General features: G+C 34.5%; 3 protein-coding genes across 4 annotated transcripts; all 3 read right to left on the bottom strand.

Moving 5' to 3' along the window:
* Nucleotides 1-737: 737 nt before the first annotated feature.
* On the bottom strand, nucleotides 738-6611 carry LOC135837792 (G-protein coupled receptor dmsr-1-like). Of its 2 annotated transcripts, none has more exons than XM_065353179.1 (3): nucleotides 6300-6611; nucleotides 4892-5611; nucleotides 738-1511 (listed from the first exon to the last, which is right to left on the bottom strand). In XM_065353179.1, exons 2-3 carry the CDS (start codon nucleotides 5590-5592, stop codon nucleotides 1067-1069), a joined length of 1146 nt encoding a protein of 381 aa, XP_065209251.1. In that variant the 5' UTR covers nucleotides 5593-5611; nucleotides 6300-6611; the 3' UTR covers nucleotides 738-1066. The 2 variants fall into 2 exon arrangements, with proteins under 2 accessions (XP_065209251.1, XP_065209250.1); XM_065353178.1 differs by having other exon boundaries at nucleotides 4892-5615; nucleotides 6300-6610.
* A 3695-nt stretch (nucleotides 6612-10306) lies between these two features.
* On the bottom strand, nucleotides 10307-13972 carry LOC135837791 (sex peptide receptor-like). Its single transcript, XM_065353177.1, has 3 exons — nucleotides 13603-13972; nucleotides 11213-11952; nucleotides 10307-11125 (listed from the first exon to the last, which is right to left on the bottom strand). The coding sequence occupies exons 1-3, from the start codon at nucleotides 13738-13740 to the stop codon at nucleotides 10657-10659; spliced, it is 1347 nt and encodes a 448-aa protein (XP_065209249.1). The 5' UTR covers nucleotides 13741-13972; the 3' UTR covers nucleotides 10307-10656.
* A 5675-nt stretch (nucleotides 13973-19647) lies between these two features.
* Nucleotides 19648-20358, bottom strand: LOC135834188 (uncharacterized). The gene has a single exon (XM_065348027.1). The coding sequence runs from the start codon at nucleotides 20356-20358 to the stop codon at nucleotides 19648-19650; it is 711 nt and encodes a 236-aa protein (XP_065204099.1).
* Nucleotides 20359-20768: the final 410 nt, after the last annotated feature.

The raw sequence follows: 20768 nt of genomic DNA, 5'->3' as shown, positions 1-20768 counted from the left end.
TCCATCATATCTATGATCAAAGTTCACATTTTGTTGGCAAAAATGCGTTCCTAACCCCATCTACGAACATAGCAAACTTGTCATGCCAGAAGAATTTGTCCACTTCTTAAAAATGTATTTCGAATAGACTTTATTGCATCAAAATTACACTAAGATAATGAGATAATTTATTTTGGTGTCGAATTTCTCTTACCAAGTTTAATTTATAAAGTTTCAAAGTTTTCTACATATGACTTATCTCGATTATTTTATGGCGAATGAAGATTCAGGATGTAAAAATACAAATTTGTAGTACCTAGTTTTATTCGTCGTTCACAGCCCTTTAACCCTTGTGAGAAAAAATTGAGATCATTTAACCCAAAACTTTTTTTCATCTACGTTGAGGTATTGTTTTTAGTTAAGTGAGAATGAAATAATTGGAGCGAGAGTAAAAAAGACCTTCGACTCTCACAAGAGCTTTTGATGGATGACCTCAAAAGTTCACGATTTTTTGTCAAATTATTAAAATCAAGATTTGAGTCGAAAATGAATTTTCAAAAAAATGTTGTTGAGGTTTGTTCAGTTCTTGATTTTGATTTACCACGATGAGGAATTTGTAAATTCACTTACCTACACAGTAAGTAGATTCACCAAAATTATGTACATATATGTAAATGTGATATAGAAACATCTGTACTTCTGTAGTGACGTCAACTGGTAAAAATGGTTGAGTGAAAATTCGAAAAAAAGCAAATAAATAAACATGTAAAAATTTGAATAATTGTAATTGGTTTAAGAATTATAATTAGATGGCAATTTAATTGAATCTGTTGTTCAGCAGTTGAATGAAAATCGTACTTGTTAATGAGTTTGAGACGTTATGAGTTATGACTGAGTATATTATATGTACATAGGAGGGTTTAGATTATAGTTGTTTTTTTGCCAGTGTATTTTTCAGAGTTTGTTCGTTATACCTACTCGTATTATTTTGATTGTGCCCGAATTTATTTATTTATTTATTTATTTATTCTTTTGGTCATTCGGAATTCTGAGCAATGTGAAGTGTTTTTTGTGTTTTAAAACATAGTTAACTGCTTTGTAAATTAATAATTTCTGTTGTCGTAGTTGTCGTCGTCGTCGTCGTCTCCTCATCTAAATCGGCATTTCTACCAGTCACCATTTCCATACACTTGAGTGAACACACCAAAGATTTAAAAGTAGTTCGAAACTGTCCACTCATGATATAGTAGATGGCGAAAGTAATGGACGAATAAATCAACGTCAGTATATCAAAAATCTCCACCAATTGCAGATAGCAATCTTTGTAAAATTTTTTACCATAAATCATGCTGAAGAAACCGAATATTCCGGCTGGAACTTCCGTTATCAGGAATAGAATCAGTACTGCCAATAGCATTCTGGTCGTTCTGTTCATCTGCTTTTCTTTTTCCATGTTTCTGGCGTATTCTTGAGTTGAAGCGGAAATTAGGTTTTGGCGTCGTTTTCTTGATTCGACGAGAGCCCAGATTAGTCTGTAAATTGAAATGAAATTCAATGTGATCACAATGTTTTGTATAGGTAAGTAGGTACATTATAGTGGGTTGATTTTGGATTTTTTTTCAAGTTTCTGAAAGCATACGGAGTAAAGTTATAAGTACCTAAATTATCTCTATGTAGAAAGCTAGTGAAAATTTAAAATTTTGTTATACTTGATCAAACAAAGCGTTGAAAAACATAATTGGACTGTTTTTAATAGAAAAATGTACGTCTGAACAGTCCTACTGAATCTTGTTCGCTAAAATGTACACCAATTAAAATCACATTTCACCTTTTTTTTCAGAATAAATTTCATATTTTATTTTTCATCAAAATTGCCAGAAACTCGTGCCTTATGAAAATCTTGAAAATTCTCATTTTTTTTATTTTTTCCTTCATTTTACAAAAAATGTTGATCTAGAAAAAATTTAGCACGGACAAATTCCTCCCCCCTCTCAGATTCTCCATATTTGAACATTTGAAAAAATGACCTGCCAAAATTCCCAATTTTCGGAAAAATTTTCCAGGTTATCTCATTTTGTCGATCAATCTTGAAAATTTTTTATTTTTTCTCGTTTTCTTTGAAAGTTTTTTCGAATTTTTCGAACTTTTTTTTGATAAAAATCAAACCCTTCTTTGAAAAATCTCAACATGAATAACCCCTCTTCTCTTTCTCTTTTTCTCTAAATTGGAGATCATTTGAAAAAATACCCTTCCAAAAGTCCTGTCTTTTGCCAAAAATGTCAACGAAATCAAATCTCTTTTTTTCTTGAATTCTTGATCAAAATGGCCAAAAATTCGTACTTTTTTGGTCGAAATTATACAAAGATGATTTTTTCTCGTCTTCAATCAAATTTTGAAATTTTCCATTCATTCTCTTTTCCTCTCGGAGCTTGGGATTTTTTCAGTTGTCAGTTTTTTGAAAAATGTTTTTTTTTGAATTTTTTAAAATAAACTTAGAAATTTTGTAATGATTCTCTTCTTTTTTCAAAAGTTTTAATTTTTCTTAATTTCTCTCTCTTTTGAAAAAAAATTCACTATGTATTGGAAAAATTGGACTTGGAAACTCCTTCTCCCTCTGTCTCTTATTCAGTTGAAAAATTTGAAAAAATATCCCTGCTTTTTTGCTGGAGTTGAAAATGAGATAGTACTTTTCGTCAAAATTAAGAAAAAAGTCATAAAATTTGAAAAAGCTGTTGGTTTTAGAAATTTTTATTTTTACTTCATTTCAAAATCGTCTTGCTTCTTGTGAAATTACCATTTTTTTAAAATAGTTCTTTCTGCTTCCTTTGAAAAAAAAGAACAACAACACTTCAATATTTTACACTTTAGCATTTTTTTTCAAACTTTTGGTTTTTGCTCTTTTTTTTAGTTTTTGAAAAATTTTATCTATCTTGGATTAATTTCAACCTGAAACCCCCATTTTATCTCCCTCTTTTGAATTATAACATTAAAAAAAAACCGCTGAAAGTTCTGCTTTCTGCTAAAAATAGTCAACAAAATGGTATTTTTCCTGCTCGGCCAAAATTGCTGAAAATGTCTCATTTTTTGGCTAAAATTGTCCAGAATTCCTGCTTTTTGGAACTGCTAAAAATCCTACTTTTTGGCCAGAATTGCACAAAAATGCCCCATTTGAAAAAGTTGTCATTTTCGAACCAAATTTTATGTTTTTCCATCTTCAGCTTTGTGAACTTTTCAATTATTTTTCTTTTTTTTTCAACTTTTTTTCATTGCCCAAATGAAAACATTGAGATTTGTGAAATTTTGTTTTGAAAAAGTCTCTCTTATTTCTCAAATTGAAATAAGCGAAAAAAAGCCAGGTTTAAAGTTTTGTGTTTTCTTAAGATTGCCAAGATTCCTTGATTCTTTGTTAAAATTTTGAAGAGTTCTGCTTTGAAATATCCTTTTTCTCCTCCTCTTGCAGAATTTTGATTTTTTTCCATTTTTTTTTTAGTTTCATTCGAAAACGAAAACGTATTGTTCTGTACAATTTTTACTTCTTAAATTGAAACATTTGAAGAATTGTTGAGCTAAATCTTGCTCTTTTTTATAAATTGTGACGCGACCAGCGATACCATACCATAAGTCGGAAAACTTTTTTTTGAGATAATCGCGTTTTCATGGAAAAAGTCAGAAAATATCAAAAAATTTTTTTTTGTCGATTCATATACTATGAAGTCTATACTTTGGAATGGGTGTACCCACCGATCTCAAACACGTCGTTTTAGTGGTGAAAAACCGGTTTTACAAAATAAAAAATGTCAAAAAAAAAAAATATTATGATGTAAAACCATTAAAAGATGAAGAAAATCAAAAAAAAAAAAAAATACTGTTCACTGGTTTTTAAAAATGTTATAAAAATAACCCAAACTTTCAAAAACGTTTTTCTCAGAATTTTGGTTTTTGAATTTCAAAAAATACGCAACTTTGAAATTTTGCAAATTTGTCAGATTTTAATATTTTGAAAATCTGTTTGCACCATTGAAAAGAGGAAGAAAAACACTACCAGAAACCACAATAAAACGAAAAAAAATTTTGCCGACATATGGTATGGTATCGCTGGTCGCGTCACAATTTGAGAATTTTTGCTTTTTTAGTGAAATTTTTTTTTTAAAATACTAAATTTTCAGTACAGATTTGTGCTCTTTTGCCCTTTAATTCAAAAATGTCTTATTTCGCAATCTTTTCGGTAAATCTTTAAAATTTTTCTTCTTTCAGAATTTTGAATTAAAAATTTTTTTTTTAGTTTTCATGAAAAATGAAAAAAATTATCTTTTTTTTTCAGAATTTTGATTTTTCGAAGAATTCTGTAGGTAGTTCTCTTGGAAAATTAAAAATTTTACCTGTTCTTCTTTCTGAATTTTGTGTGTTTTTTTTTCATTTTTCCAGTTCTTTTGGAAAAACGAAAACTATTTTTGAGAAATTGCAGCATTGAAATTGCTTTGAAGTGGATTAATTTCTTCTCATCCCCTCTCAAATTGAAACATTTGAAAGAATGCCAAGACCTTCTATTTTTCCAAAATTCTGGACATTTTTGTTTGTCAAGATTGTCGAGAAATCCTACTTACATTTTTCCAAAACTTACTAAAAGATGTCCTAATTTTTTAAAATGGCCCATTTTTCCTTTTTTTAATCAAACTTGGAAATTTTTTCATTTTTTCTCTTCATTCGGAATTTTAATTTTTTTTTTAAACCACAAAAATGCAGGCTTGGGCAAAGTAGATGAAGAGATGTGGTCACGAAATTGAGTCACAATTCACAATCAGCATCCGAGAAATTGGTAGAATCAAAAGGGTGTAGTATGTGATCTGAAATATATTTTCGAGTTCAATTTTCATCCATAATTTTTTTGAGATTTGTATAAAAGGTCACTTACCGAAGACTGAACGCAGTCAAAACAACAGACGGCGTAAGTCTGAACAATATGCTATACATCAAGAAATTAACCCCTTTCAGGAACCCTTTCTCCGCAACATAACTCAATCTGATCTTATAAACAGTCGTATTCCTGCACCCAGCACTACAGTCATCCGTTTCAAATCCATCTTCATCGAGCAGCTCAACAACGGGTGTTACAGCAAAGGTCAAATAAAGCGGTATATGAAGAAAGGGATAAACCAAATATCCCGCAGCTATAGCCCAATAAGTGTTCTTCATACTGCACCAGATCCGCTCCTTCAACGGATACGCCACAGCGATATACCTCCAGATAGCCAGCATAATCGTATGCCAGGTTGATATACCATGGAAAACTCTCTGCAGATTTATACAACAAAGTGAGAACAACGTCCACCCGTACGTGTACAGATCTCGATAAGGGAACGTCTCTGGTCTGAGGTACTGGTGCAGTGTGTAAGGTATATTGACCAGCAATACGACCAAATCAGCTGCTGTTAATCCGATGAGTAAAACGTTCATGGAAGAGAGCATGTTTTTTCGAGTGAACACCCAGACGTTTAACAAATTGCCCACTGACCCGAGTAAACAGATTGTTAAGCTTAGATAACCGTAGATCTCTTCGAAATCGCGTTGAAATGTGTAAACGCCGGTGCCACAAAGCGGATCTGACTCGATCATTGTGTGGGTTTTTGAGTACCTATCTGAAAGTGAAGATGATACGAAAATTTAATTATTATACAAGCAACTTGATTTGTTTTAACGGTTTTATTAGAGAAAAGCGAAAGAAGAAAGTTTATAGAACATGATACGAAGTATTGAGAGTGAATTAGGCGTATTAGAATTTTATTTGGTAATTTTTTTTGCCTAGATAATAAGTTTGCAAATTCACGTGCCATATGTAATATGTATGATTAGTCTAGGCTGTTGTCTTTGCCCCAGGCTCGAGTAAAGTTACGATAAAGAAAACCGGATTCACGACGTTTTGTAATCTGTATTCTGTACTGGCCGTTTTTATATAGTATGTTTATTTTTATTTCGATTACCTACAGTAAATACAAGTACGTAGCTATATAGTGCAAGGTGGGGAGAGAGAGGGGGTATGCCGTACCGAGTAATTAGTCGTGTTTAAAGCGATGAAATACCTACTGTATTTCTAGTTGGAGATGTTCGAGTGATATGACGAGCTCAAATGAATTGCTATTTCCACGAAGCATGATTTAAATTTATCGTGAAGCGATAACGTTATGAAATCTAATCTGTTTACAATTTTTTTTCTGTAATTTTATCTCATTTTTTTTCGGTTTTGTGCGATAAATTCACTCATTTGGTGTTCCCTTTCCCCAAATTTAAATAATTTTATATTTTATATTTTTGAAGCAACTTACTGCGAATATATTTCAGTGGATTATCACGTTCAGTGGAGTGGTTAACGATGTGATCTTGTGATGTTGATGTGTTTTTAAAGCTGCACTTGCACCATGTGACTATTTGTGTTATTTTACGCGCACTTTAGGGCACTTGAAAAGACACATTGGATGAATCACTTTTCATCACAATCGAACGCGAGAACATAGATATAAATTTATAAATGAATCACGTGTATGTACCTAGATGCGAACCAATGTCAAGAATTAAATAAACGGATTCTGTGTGTAAAATGTTACCCAACGAGTGGTTCGGATTAGAAATAAAGATACAGCTCGTACAAGTTGCTCGGTGGCTGTTCGGTTTTTGTCAAGTCCAGTCCTGTGTTATTATTATGGGCGGATTTCATTCATGTATTTTACGTTCCTGTAGGTGAAGTAGAAGCTTGAAGTATGTTGATTGTTGATGTTGTTATAGGTAGTAATTAAGTAGGTATTCGATCAGGTCAATGTGATAACAATGTTTAAGTGTTATTGAAATTTGGTGATAGGGTTCCCTATGAATATTATGGCTGCGAGTTGTGAATTATTATGGAAAGCGTGAAAAGCAGCAGATTCTGGAGGCGATGAAGAGAGAAAGTCCAAAGCTCGTATTTGGTTACTTTTCAAGTATTCAAGTTACTGAATTTAGATATGTAGGTACCTACTTTTTTTTATAAATTGTTACTTTCCCCAAAAAACTTTTAAAAAGTCACAATTTCTTCTCCTGTAACCCAAAAGTCTCATTTTCTAATTGAAAAGTTGGAATCAAGTATCGCCTTCTGGACAAAAATTACGAAAAAGTATTATTTTTTTGACAATTGAAAAGACCTGCTTTTACTTGCCTAAATCGTCAAAGTCTTACTTTGTGAAAGACTCCCTTTTTTCTTCTTTTTTTTTCAAAAATTATACCTGGTCAATAAGCATGGATTTTTTCTCGCCAATTATTCCCAAAAAATTCTAATGTTTTCTTAAACAGTCAAAGTTTCTCTTTTTTCCAAAAATTTGGTAGGTACAAGTTTTGCGTTTTGGAAAAATGGCCAAAGTTGCAAAACATTCCACGAATTCCTATACTTACGTTTCCATCAAAACTGTCCAAGTTCTGCATTTTGCTGCAATTGTCGAGGTCCTTATCGAGGTCTTGTTTTTTGTAAATAATCGACAAAATCTCTCTTTTCCTGGTAAAATTGTTAAAAAGTTTATTTTTTTGCTAAAAATTAGCAAAAATTCTCAGTTTTTCAAAAACGAGTGAGATTTGGTACAGAATTTTTTATTGAACATTTAAAATTAACAATTTATACCTAGTATATACCTACAGTACAAATTTTAGAAATCCATGCATTCATACCTATAGAAATCAACCTATTAGTATTTCAAAATCTCAAGTTTATTAATTTATAAGGGAACCCATCAACTGACAACCTCAGATTTGACTGAAAATTTTCTCACTGAAAATTCATGTCACCAACAGCTTAGAACCAAATTTTCAGCTGTCGAAGACAATTACAGTGCCTTCGGGAGCGATTCCAAAGTTCTGGAGAAAAGCTGCAGATTCAAGCCAAATCAAAAATCGAAAAATGCGCTTGAGGACTTGAAATGTTGACTGGTGTTTGCATGCTTTTTCGATCCAACTTCGTCCAATTTCTAAAATGTATACAGTTTTAACTATTAGTCGGGAAGTCCGCTTAAGGATCTACTCTAAAAAAAAGTTGCCCTACTTACAAAATGGCGGCCATTTTCATTGACAGGTCAGCCGAAATCGCCAATTTTGCGTTCCAACATAGGACTTGCACAAAATTTTTCAAACTGTACAAAGGTAGATCGAAAGATCCAGCAAAATTTATCACCTGTCAAAATTTCAAGTGTTGAAGTGCGTTTTTCGATTTTTGGTGAATTTTTGAAAATCAAATTTACGAGTAGGCCAAAAATGAAGGAAAAAATCAAAATTTTACCAAATTGACCAAGAAAGCTTAAATTTGGGATACACCCTATTTTCGACATGCCAAATCGATTGGAAACAGTTTCAACCCGTTTTGAGCAGTTCTGGAGCCTCCAGCAGATTTTTGAAAGTCGAAATTTCTACAAAATTTTATCAAATGGAGTTGGATAGCGGAAATTTACTCCGCAAACTAATTTCAATACGCTAGGAAGTCAACTGCTGGGAGATTCTAAGTCATTTTGGAGCATCCAGCGATTTTATGAAAATTACTGGAGCCTCCAGTAGATTTTTGAAACTTTAAATTTCCTAAACATTTCATCAAATGGAGATGGAAAGTCAAAATTCATTCTGTAAACTAATTTCAATACGCTACGAAGTCGTCTGCTGGTGGATTTCAAGTCGTTTTGGAGCCTCCAGCGACTTTTTGAGAGGTCGTATGGTGTTTTTTGGAAAATTGAAATTTCCAAAAAGTAGCTGTAAAGCTTCAAAATCATTTAAAACCATTTGAAACCACCATATAGTCGACTTTATAGGGTACCATTTGTTTCGCCGCGGACGTTTCGCCGCGGACGTTTCGCCGCCGCCGAAAAAAGGTAATTTTTGAAAAAGCGTTCATTTCGCCGCCACGGTGATGTATTACAAAATACACAGCTGTTCATACATGAAATGAACTGAATAAGAAGTAGATAAGTACGTGCTGAATGAGAGATGTTCTTTGATGAAGGCAGTAGTCCAGGTCTTTCAGGGTCCAGGGCTTGAATGAAGTGTTCAGGGCTTTCCGGGGCTTTTTAGGGCTTGAAATTGAGGGGTTCCATGGAAAAGGAGCCTTGGTCAATTTTTTATTTTTTTCACTGATTTTTATAAGTTCAAATGGACTTGCAAAATTTTATTACAAGCAAACATTTTCCAATTCGTTTTACGTTTTTTTCTCATGGAAGACAGTTCAATATATCACTGAATTATAGTGAAGTAAATATAAAAAATAATTTTTCATGCATTCAAAATTGTAAATGAAAAAAAAATAAATACCTAGGTAAAAAAAAATAACTAAGGCTCCTTTTCCAAGGAACCACTTAATTTCAAGCCCTGAAAACTGCGGAATAGCCCTGAACACTTCATTCAAGCCCTGGACACTGAGCCCTGAAACCCAAACCCAAAGTTTCCTGGGCCCCAATTCAAGCCCAAGACCTAATAAATTTTTGATTGAAAGCCCAAGCTCCGAAACCCAGAACCTGAAAAAAATCGTTTGGGGGCTCATCCCCGAATGTCATAAATTTGAATAATTTTCTAATTACATAATTATCTACTTATAATTTTATCAAACATAATTTCATTTTTTATCATTACGTAATGTTTCACCGTGGCGGCGAAATGAACGCTTTTTCAAAAATGACCTTTTTTCGGCGGCGGCGAAACGTCCGCGGCGAAACAAACAGTTCCCGACTTTATATCGTATTAAAATTAGTTTGCGAAGTAAATTTTTTCAGCTTGCCAACTCCATTTGATGAAATGTTGCGGGAATTTCAAGTTTCAAAAATGTACTGGAGGCTCCTGTAATTTTCAAAAAGTGGCAGGAGGCTCCAAAACAATTTGAACCCACTTGAAGACGTCCTCAGAGGGTGTTAAAATTGTAGTGTAGAGTCAATTTCAGCTTTCCATCTCAATTTGATGAAATTTTGTGAAAATTTAAAGTCTCAAAAATCTGATGGAGGCTCCAGGAATTTTCAAAAGTCGCCGGAGGCTCCAAAACGACTTGAAATTCACCTGCAGTACTTCATTTTTGCGCATTGAAATTAGTTTGCAGAATAAATTTCAGGTTTCCAACTCCATTTCAGTGAAATTTTGTGGGAATTTTGAGTTTCAAAAATCTATTGGAGGCTCCAGAACTGCTCAAAACGGTTTGAAACAGTTTCCAATCGATTTGGCATGTCGAAAATAGGGTGTATCCCAAATTTCAGCTTTCTTGGTCAATTTGGTAAAATTTTGATTTTTCCCTTCATTTTCGGCCTAAATTTGACTTTCAAAAATTCACCAAAAATCGAAAAATGCACTTTAGCACTTGATGATAAATTTTGCTTGATCTTTTGATCTACCCATACAGTTTGAAAAATTTTGTGCAAGTCCGATGTTGGAACGTAAAATCTGGGATTTTGGCTGACCTGTCAATCAAAATGGTCACCATTTTGTAAGTGGGGCCATTTTTTTTAGAGTACAAGGGCTAGAAATGTTCCTTAGGACTCCCCCTATAGGAAAAAAGTTGTCCCGGAAGATCGACCGGGGGGGGGGGGTGCAATAGATCCTTAAGCGGGCTCCCCGATTATATTGTTGGGATAGCCCCCTTGTAAAATTTCATGTCGTAGCTATAGGTTATAATACTTTATCGATTGAAGCATTCAATTCTCATGCGCCTTCAGAATGATTCATCTTCAATCGTTGTCCAATTGCTACGGTACTCGATAACAGGTTATGAGCACTCGACGAAGAAGATATGTTTTTTGAAATTGATGCTGTGTGAGTACTAACCAGCTGACTATTATTTTTATCGAACAGTTGCCTGAAGTTTTTCCTAAATTGTTGACTCATTGCGTAATAAATCACAAAATTGAAAGACTCAGAAATCTGAATAAATAGGTTCATTACTTCCTGCGCATAGTAATAATAATCCCAAAAAAATTTCGGGCCGTACAATGCGAATAACACAAGATGCACTCCGTGAGGAACTTCCGCTGTCACAAACAAACCCAAAATTATCATCAGAATTTTTGTAGTTCTAGTAGTATGTTGATCTTCGTTCGAGTTGATTGTGCCATTTCGGCTTACGAGTAAGTTTTTTCGACGTTTTTTCGCCTCAGTTAGAGCCAGGATCACCCTAGAAACAATTAACATATTTAAGGTACTTTCTATAGGTAGGTGAGTATGTAAAAAGACCTGTTCGATTTTTTTTTTTTTTACTCACTTGTAACTCATTACAGCGAACGCAATCGATGGCAGTATTTTAATTCCGCTGTAAAATGCAGTTGATGTGATAACGATAACTGGGTTATCTTCGACTGGAATTTTAAACTCGTAGATTGTCGTTGTGTTTGTGCCATTGACGTAATTCCTCATTATGCATCCTTTTTCATCGAGTAATTTTTCAGCTGGTCCAAAACCCCAAGCGAAAAACGGTGGGACTGAGAGCACCAGGCCAAATATGTACCCGGCTATTATAAGTTTACGTGTGATTTGCATATTGCACCAGTCACGTTCCCTGAGCGGATGCACTACTGCAATGTATCTCCATACAGTCATCATTACAGCCAACCAAACTGCTATGTGCCGAAACATGAACGCAATTTTGTAAGTGTACAATGAAACCATTTCCCAAATGTATGTCCTGTGCAGAGCTATTGCACATTCCGTCACTCGGAAGTATTCGTGCCATACGCGAACCAAGGAAATAATCGTGGTGAGGGATTCCATGATGGCCATGTGAGTAAATATCGTGTTCCCCGGTGTGATGTTACTTTTCATTTTGAATATGGCGATTATGAAAGCGTTTGATATCAGAGTAATGACGCAAAATACCAAATCTATGTGGCCGACTATTCTCATGTGGTAAAATGATCGATATTCCGTTGGCATTTTCCAATAATCGGATGACATTTTTTTTGAACCGAGATCCATTTCGTATATGTTGCGTTCATTTTCACTCATCTGGAAAAAATTGAACAAAATTTGATTGATTTCAAATTTTTTAGGTGTATGGTTTTAGATTACATAAATGCTGAATGTAAAAAAGTTACTAGAATAAATTCTGAAGTTGGAATTTTTGAAAAAAATCAGTCAATTTTGAGAACCTTCCTAAAAATTGAATCATTTTTAAGGGCTGATAAATTGATCAGTTTTGAAGACCTGAAAATTCGTAGGTGTTCAATTAATGTATTTTGCGAACCAAAAAATAAATTTATTGTCAATTCCGAGAACATTACAATTTTCTAATTTTTAGAATAGAAAAATTTACCAATTTCGAGGACTGGATATAAAAATTTATAAATTATTGTGAGGATCCAAAACTTGATCATGTGATGACTTGAAAATTATAGTCAACTTCAGGGACCTGAAGATTACATAATTTTGAACACCAAAAAATTTATCAGTTCTGAGGACCAAATGTTGAGCAATTGCAGACGCCCAAAAGTCGAATCGTTTTGTCTACTCAACAATTGTGTTTTGAGAACCTTGAAATGATCCAATTTTGAGGATAAAAAACAATCATTTCCGAAGATCAAAAAATTTAACAATTTTGTGAAAAATCAGCAATGCAAATTTCGAGTACTTATAAATTTAATCATTTCAGAGTCTCATTTGATCTGTTTTGAGAATCTAAAAATTCACGCATTTTTAGAAGCAAGAATTTCGTCAAATGTGGGGTACAAAACTTGATCAGTTGTGAGGACTAAAAAGTTGATCAATGGCAACGACCTGAAAATAATCTAATAATTTTAAGGATGGAAAAAATAAAGTTGACCAATTTTGAGAACTGCAGAAATTTGTAAATCATTGTGAGGTCCCAAAAATGCGAGCAGTCTAAAATGGGGCTCTAAGGATTTAAAAATATCTACTTAGCGTGATTTTGAAGACCAAAAGATTAATCAGTCATGTGTGAGAACCCATAAATTTACCAATTGCGGAGGTCCAAGAATTGAATCGTTTATTAAAGACCAGAAAATTGATCAGTCTAAGTTTAGAGGACCTTAAAAATGGTCCAATTTTAAGGGCGAAAATATTGTGAGGAACTATAATTGACTAATTTTGAGTGCTTGAAAATTGAATCATTTCAATGAATTGTGAATTTTGATCACTCTTGAAGACCTAAAAATAGACAAATTTTGAGAACCAAAAAATTCAATATTATTGTGAGGTACCTATAGAAATAGATCAGTTTTGAGGACTCAGTAATCAATGAATTTTGAGCACTACAGAATCGTCCAATACTGAGGAGGTAAAAATAATCCAATTTTTCATTTTTAAAACGGAAAATTTTACCAGTTCTGAGGACCATGAAAATTGATCGAATTTGAAGACTTGAAAATTTGCTATCTTCGAGGGCTTGAAAATATTAGGCCAAAAAAAATTGACCAATTGTGAAGGTCTGAAAATAGAATCTTTTCGAGGATTCCAAACTTGATTAGTTTTGAAGACATTGAATTGGTCCAACTTTGGAACCAAAAAAATATCAACAATATTGTGAAGAACAAAAAATGGTTATTTTTGAACCCTCAAAATTGGTCAAGGTACCAGTAGTCTTAAATATCTTTCTGTAATAATTTGTAATAGGTATACATAAATTGTGTATTATCTTACCTTGGGTAAAAATGAGGTTTTGCCAACAATGAGTAGATTATTTATGGCTAACAATTGAGTTTGAATTGAACCACTCCTTTGCACTGATATCAAATACTTGCAACCAGTAACTGATTTTTTCAGAGGATCCCAAATCATATTTGTGATAAACTAAACTTTTATCATAATGAGATGCGGTATTTCCTGCTATCTTTGTCAGTGGATATTGTTGCGCTGATTTGAATTTGTTCATGGTAAATCTGAACTGAAAGAAATGAGCTCATAGAAGGTACTTTGAATTTTCTGTCATCGATCTGTCATAGTGTATTTACCCAACCACCTTTTCTCTTTGGATAAGTAAGTATATTACTTCGATATAACGCCATCACAGCTAACATTATCAAAATGCAAAGCACTAATTGTTGAAATATAAAAGCAGTACCACTAGAGTGCAGCGAAATCATTTCCATGTGCACATCCTGTACACCTTTATCGCACATTGAGTCACTCGACAGAAATTCGAACCATAAACGTTGCAAATAACTGATTACGGTTAGTGATTATGTGATGGCTGAGTGAGTGAAAATGCGATTTATGTGTAATAGTAGGGTATAGATTGGAATTATTGATTATAGGTGAAATTATGGTAAATACATCTTGGAAACCATGGTAAGAATTATTCCTTAGAGAAGGAGAAATTTCCTCTTCCGAGCTAGCTCATTTTCACGGAGAGTAGCCACCTTACCTATCTACACTATTCATTTAAATAATAAAGAATGTCAATGAAAACACTCGAGTGAACATTTCATGTCCCAAAAGTTGATGTATTCATGAAATATTACAGTTCTACAAATACTTTAGAAGTTACGAAGGTAAAACTAGTGCGACTAGCATAGGCAAAACACATACCTCTATGCTAGAATAGTAGTATAAACATAAGTTACGAATTATACATTCGTCAACGAAATAGAAAGTAGTATTAAAATTAGTAGGAACGCCTGATGAGATTGCGCCCTTCGTCGTTCTACCTACGTCCATGGTTCACGCTAAATCCCCATGTCCGCAGGCAGGCATTTTGATTAACATAATAATAATAAAGAAGTTAATCTAAAGGAGATAAATGATCGGGGTAAAATCCCATTATAAAATGTACGCATTAATCTACTCACCTGTGGGTCCCCTAATACATACTAGGCCTGAGTGTAGATTCTAGTTTTAGAAACACTTTTGTAGGGTTGCCACTTCTCCCAGTCCGGATTCTGGTGAAGGGTCCAAGAAATAGAGGGATAATTAAAGGATCCCCATCTGGGGTTACATTAAGCTTTTGAAATAAATTTGTATTAACCACCAAAGGTGGATTGAAACAATAAAAGAACTAGCACGACACATTCTATATTAAAGTGGGTAAAATCGAAGACAAGACCTTGCCACCGCGAATAGCAGGAATCAAGTAAGGAGGCGAGCTCGATGTTCTCAGAGAGATACCTCGAGTTCGTGAATCGTCTGTGACGTCAATAGTTCACACATTGTCATTTACTGTTAGGGTAGAGAGATGCCCAGGGGGATCGTATGATCGAATGATCTAGAAGAACCAAAATAAGATGACCTTCACGAGGTACATCTTCGAAATATTGCTTATGCAATATGTACGACATAGACTACCTATGGCAGTCAGGGCATATTTCCCCATTACATATGGATGAAACCATATTTTTTCTTGGTAGTAAGGTGCACCGGGGCAAGTCAGAATGATTTTTTGCAATTTCAACTTTGACCAGCTGTTACTCCCCTTCTAATGAACCAAAATGGATCAAATTTATTATGTAGGTTCCCATAAGGGTTCTTAACCTATGGTAAAAATTTGAGCGCGATTGACACAGTAGCTTTCGCTCAGTGGAATAAAATATAAACTGTCCTGACTTACCCCAATTGGGGGAAGTCAGAACAGGCTAAACTTTGCAGAGGCGTAGATCACAAACCGAGCGTCCTAGAAAAATTGTGTTGAAGCAAAATTGTAGAGAATTTAATTCTCTTTGAGATCACTCTCATCAGATTTTCACTAGGACGCACGGTTCGTCCGCTATATGCGAAAAACTAAGAAATAGAAAGTCTGTATTTTAGACCAAATTCAAAATAAGTTCAAAACAACAACAAAATACAATTGAACCAAAGACATCTAAAATGAAACTGAATCGCGAAAATTTATATGCCGTGATGAAGTAGGGGTAGTACCCTCAAGTCACCTTTAGTGGCACTTCGCCAGATATAAACCTCTAGGCGCTAGATCAAGTTTTCTAACTTACCCCGAATTCCAACTTCCCCTGGTGCACCTTATAATAAATTAGTAAAGTATTTGAAATCAGCGTAATTATGGGACATGTCAAGTTGATGCGACCTAGAATATTTCTTGTATCTTGATATGGTTGATTAGTAGGCATTAAGAACCTATCATTTTTCGAATGATTTCTTCCAAATTCTGCTCAACTGGTGAGTGCAGTCTCGTTTTCCAATACATCGTTGAAAAGCTCTTGAAATTTCCTTTCTAGACAGTTAATTCATATTGAATTTCGTGAATTTACAAATTTTCGGTCCTTTATAAAAAGAATTTCAATTTGGAAAATTTGAGTTTATTTTTCAGAGGGTTCCCTTAATGTCGAACATTTTGAATGAATCTTTTTTGTCCTACTTGTACATGAAAATATAAAAAATAATTTATACACTTTACAAAATGTGAGATTGGTGCAGAATTTTTTATTGAACATTTCAAATTGACAATTTACTTGGTAGTTACAGTACAAATTTTTGGGATCAACCTATTTCAAAATCTCAAGTTTATTAATTTACACGGGAAACTCATCAACTGATTACCTCAGATTTGACTGAAATTCGACACTCTGTAAGTTCATGTCGTCACCAACACCTCAGAACCAAATTTTCAGCTGGCGAAAATAATTGCAGGGCCTTCTGGAGCGATTCCAAAGTGCTGGAGAAAATTTCCAGATTGTCTCGAAAATGGTCGTAATCGATTCAGGAGGTTGACTTTCCATATCCAAAGCAAATTTCAGATTTTCATCTCGTGCTTTACCATTTTTATGAAAACCTTTTCAATAGAAATGGGCTATTTCAGTGATTTTCCAAAATCCGCCAAAATTTGAAAAAATCGTCTTCAGCAGCTGAAAATTTGGTTCTGAGGTGTGGATGAGACATGAACTTTCAGCTAGCCAAGTTTCGGTCAAATTAAGGAACTAAATACCAGGTATGGAAATACGCCATTTTCGGTTATAGATTTCGTAGTTTTGACGGTGATGTGATTTTTTCATTTCACTCTAGATGAATGTGAACAAATAGTCCACAATCTCATCGACGCGTCTGATTTAGACCATAATGAATCTGACCAACTACAAAGGCTCGTATCCTTTGTGATGCACAATAACTTCTGTAAATTTAAAGAAATCTTTTACCAATTTCCCAATGGTTTTCAAATGGGATCGCCCATTGCTCCTCACATGGCCGAAATCTTCATGGCCCATGTTGAATCCATAATTATGACCCACCCCCTCTCCTCCTCTCTAGTCTTCTGGTATCATTACATAGATGATACTCTGGGTTTATGGACAGGCACCATATCACAGTTGAACGAATTCCACGCCTATATAAACTCTATCTTCACCCCAATAAAGTTTACTTTGGAAATAGGTGGTCTCAGTATCAATTTTCTAGACATCAGTATTTCCATAGATCACAATAAATTAAATTTTGACGTGTTTAGAAAGCCTACATATTCGGACATTCTCATCAACAATACTTCTGTCCACCATCCCAACCACAAACAAGCTGGCCTACGTTACCTAGTTGATTGCCTTCTCAGTGTACCCCTATCTCAGCAAAATTTCCAAAAAGAACTAGATACTATCTGCGAAATTGCAAAAAACAATGGCTACCTTCCTGATACAGTCCCAAAGCTTCTACATAAGAGAAAAAATGCTCTCTTCAGGACTAAGGTGACGACTTTCCGTGATGATAACAATAACGTAATTTGGAAAAAATTCAACTATAATGGTGCTATTACCAATAAGCTTACTAACTCCTTAAGTAAAAAGCTCAAACACTTAAAACCTGATAAACTTGTAAAATTTGCCTTTAAATCTAAGAACACTATTTCTAGTTTGCTATGTAATAATAAAGATAAAATCCCAAATGACCAAAAAAGTGGTGTGTATAAATTGGAATGCAACACATGTAAAGGTATCTACATTGGGCAAACAGGCAGAGCTTTCAAAGTCCGAGTTAATGAACACCTCAGCGCTTGGAAAAATAAAAAACTTGGAGTCTCTACCTTTGCTGATCACCTACTCGCCAACAACCATTCCTCCAACTTCGAATTCAAAACCCTCCATGTTGAGAAAAAAGGAAAACGTCTGGATGCCCTGGAGGATTTCGAAATATTCAGACACGTAGAAAACAAATACAACGTTCTCAATGAGGTCATAAAAGCTCCATCAAACATACAATGTAATGTACTACGCAGCTTTCCATCTATGCAACCAACAACGCACCTACCCCTTCCCTAAATTTTAAGTACATTGTACAGTTCAATTTCAACATATTTCACCTATTCTGTTTCATGTATGCACTTTCTGCAAATCACTTGTGTTTTAATCTTTGTCTGATGATTGTATGTTGTATACCAAAACGGCCGTCGCAATTACAACAATATATCCAGTGTTTCTTGTAAACATGATTTTTTATTTTTATTCAATTATGTCAAGCACTGAAAGTGAAAAACTCCTTTCCTTACCTTATCAGTCATAGGCTATAATGAGATGGAATCAAAAAAATTGTGGGAAAATGTCTATTTTGCATATTAAGATGAATATGAGGTAAAAAAAATAACGTAAATTGGCGGTATTATTAATAAATTGGGAACTTGAAACTTTTTTTCTATAACCAAAGATGGCGGTATTTCCATACCTGGTATTTAGTTCCTTGGGTCAAATCAGAGGTGACGAGGTGACGAGTTGACGAGGTTCTCTTGTTAGTTCAATGACAGTGTTCCTGTCAAGTAGGTACCAATTGAATTTACCATTATTCATTTCCTTTCTTGAACGAAGACTAGTTCTGTTGATTTGAATTCTCATCAAGTTACCTGGAAATGCAATAGGTAAATATATGTACATAGTATGCCCCTTTTTGAACATCTTGGTGGAAATCAAAATCTCATTACAGGATGGTGGAGGTACTGGGCATGGCCTCCGGTTAATACAAAAAAATTCATTAATTTTTTCAAAATCAGCAATTTGCTCAAACAATTTTCAAAAGGTTCAAAAATCCCAGGATTTTTGCCATCGAGCCTATTTCAGTGTGGAAATTTTGAGATTGCGATCAGATAATTTGTATGATTGGGCCAGAATAGCATTTGCTGCAGGTTCACTTTTGGGTCCCAGTGGCTTTTATCGATACCTATTACGGCTATTACGTAATATGGGTTCATAACTACCTCATTGGCAATGAAAGAATCCAACTCGACGATTGCCTTTCCATTGTCAGATTGCTCGATGACTGGTTGGAGATTTGTAGTTGTGCAGATTGGTTGAATTCTTGAGCAAATTGTGATGTTATTGATTGACTTCTGAGTGTTCCTCCGAAACAGTTCTCTGAAGTTTTTCCTGAATTGATTACTCATCGTGTAATAAATGAGTAAATTAAGAGACTCGGTGATGTGCGCCAGACACGTACATATCTCCTGCCAATAATAGTAATATTTCCAGTAAAATATCGAACCCTGCCATGCGCAAATGAAACAGAATAATCCATGAGGTACTTCTTGTATGATGAATAAGGTCAAAATAACCACCAAAATTTTAGTAGTTTGATCTCTTTGTTGATGATATTTGCTCGAGTTTATTGTAAAGTCAGTTTTCGAAGCACGAATCATGTTATCGCGACGTCCTTTCGCTTTTTTCAAGGCAACGATCAATCTGAAAATTCACTATTTTTAGAACAGTTTTACTTTCCACTTACTATATGTAAATGTATTAACTTATTATTCATTTCTTCAAAACTTTTTTACCTGCAACTGATGATTGCCATAACAACGGACGGCAATGTTTTCATAACACTGAGATAAGCCGCAACAGCACTGTAAAGTATGGGATTATTCTCAAGCGGAATCTGCAACTCGTAAATGGTCGTGTTTGTGCCATTCGTGCCATCCCATCTCATACATCCTTCTGCATCGAGATATCTCACAGTTGGCTGCACTTCTAAACCTATTGGCAACGATACTACAGTCAGCAAGCCAAACACGTATCCAGCAATGATGAATTTCCTTGTGATTTGCATATTGCACCAGTCTCGTTCACATAATGGATGCAATACTGCGATATAACGCCATACAGCCAACATGCCAGCCAACCAAACCCCCGTGTTTCGAAACATAATGTAAATCACGTAAGAACAGAAGGAACTCAGTTCCCAATGGTACGTTCTGTGTTGAGGGATCGCGCAGTATGTCCCTCGGAAAAACTCGTGCCATACTCGAGGCAAGTAGCTAATTTCTGCAATTGATTCGGTTACAGCCATGTGAGTGAATATGGAATTAGCTGATGAAGTTAAGTGTTTTTTCGTGAATATTGCTACTATTACTGCGTTTGAGATTACTGTTATCACGCAAAATGCCAAATCCACATATCCAACTATTTGCATGTCGTAAAGTGTTCGATAATCCGTTGGGTTTTTCCAGTAAAAAGGTTCCAGTCTGTCCAAGCCGAAAACCATCGTGCACTATGTGATTACCTACCTGAAAATTATAGCAAAATAAACCTACTGCTTTGAATATGAGCAAACATTAATGCACGGAATGAGCTAACCCCCCTCCTCCTCCCTCTTCTTCACGATTGGATGCTCAGATGAATTCAAAAAATTGTTTGAAAATGAACTAATTTTTCATTTCCATGAGGCAACTGTTACCTTGACCATGAAAAATAGTTGGCACGCGCATTCAGCTTATTTCTATGAAAAAAGTCATCGGTTTTGAACGAATGAATGATCGCTATCTATGATGAATAATGAGTATGTCAGGGAAATATGTGGGTAGATATAAGGGAATAGTTCAGTGTGTCAATTTCGACTCATTTTTTTATTATCACTTTCGTCCGTCGCGTCGTCTGCTTGGTGATTAATGATTA

The sequence above is a fragment of the Planococcus citri genome, chromosome 2, assembly GCF_950023065.1.
Source record: "Planococcus citri chromosome 2, ihPlaCitr1.1, whole genome shotgun sequence".
Classification (NCBI taxonomy): domain Eukaryota; kingdom Metazoa; phylum Arthropoda; class Insecta; order Hemiptera; family Pseudococcidae; genus Planococcus; species Planococcus citri.
This window is presented reverse-complemented; position numbering and strand designations above follow the sequence as displayed.

Coding starts and splice junctions, on each gene's coding strand:
- LOC135837792 (XM_065353179.1), bottom strand. CDS start 5,592: ATGATCGAGTCAGATCCGCTTTGTGGCACCGGCGTTTACACATTTCAA. Junction 1,512..4,891: donor TTGACTGCGTTCAGTCTTCG/GTAAGTGACCTT, acceptor TTCAATTTACAG/ACTAATCTGGGCTCTCGTCG.
- LOC135837791 (XM_065353177.1), bottom strand. CDS start 13,740: ATGATTTGGGATCCTCTGAAAAAATCAGTTACTGGTTGCAAGTATTTG. Junction 11,953..13,602: donor AAACCTCATTTTTACCCAAG/GTAAGATAATAC, acceptor AATTTTTTCCAG/ATGAGTGAAAATGAACGCAA. Junction 11,126..11,212: donor TTCGCTGTAATGAGTTACAA/GTGAGTAAAAAA, acceptor AATTGTTTCTAG/GGTGATCCTGGCTCTAACTG.
- LOC135834188 (XM_065348027.1), bottom strand. CDS start 20,358: ATGGTTTTCGGCTTGGACAGACTGGAACCTTTTTACTGGAAAAACCCA.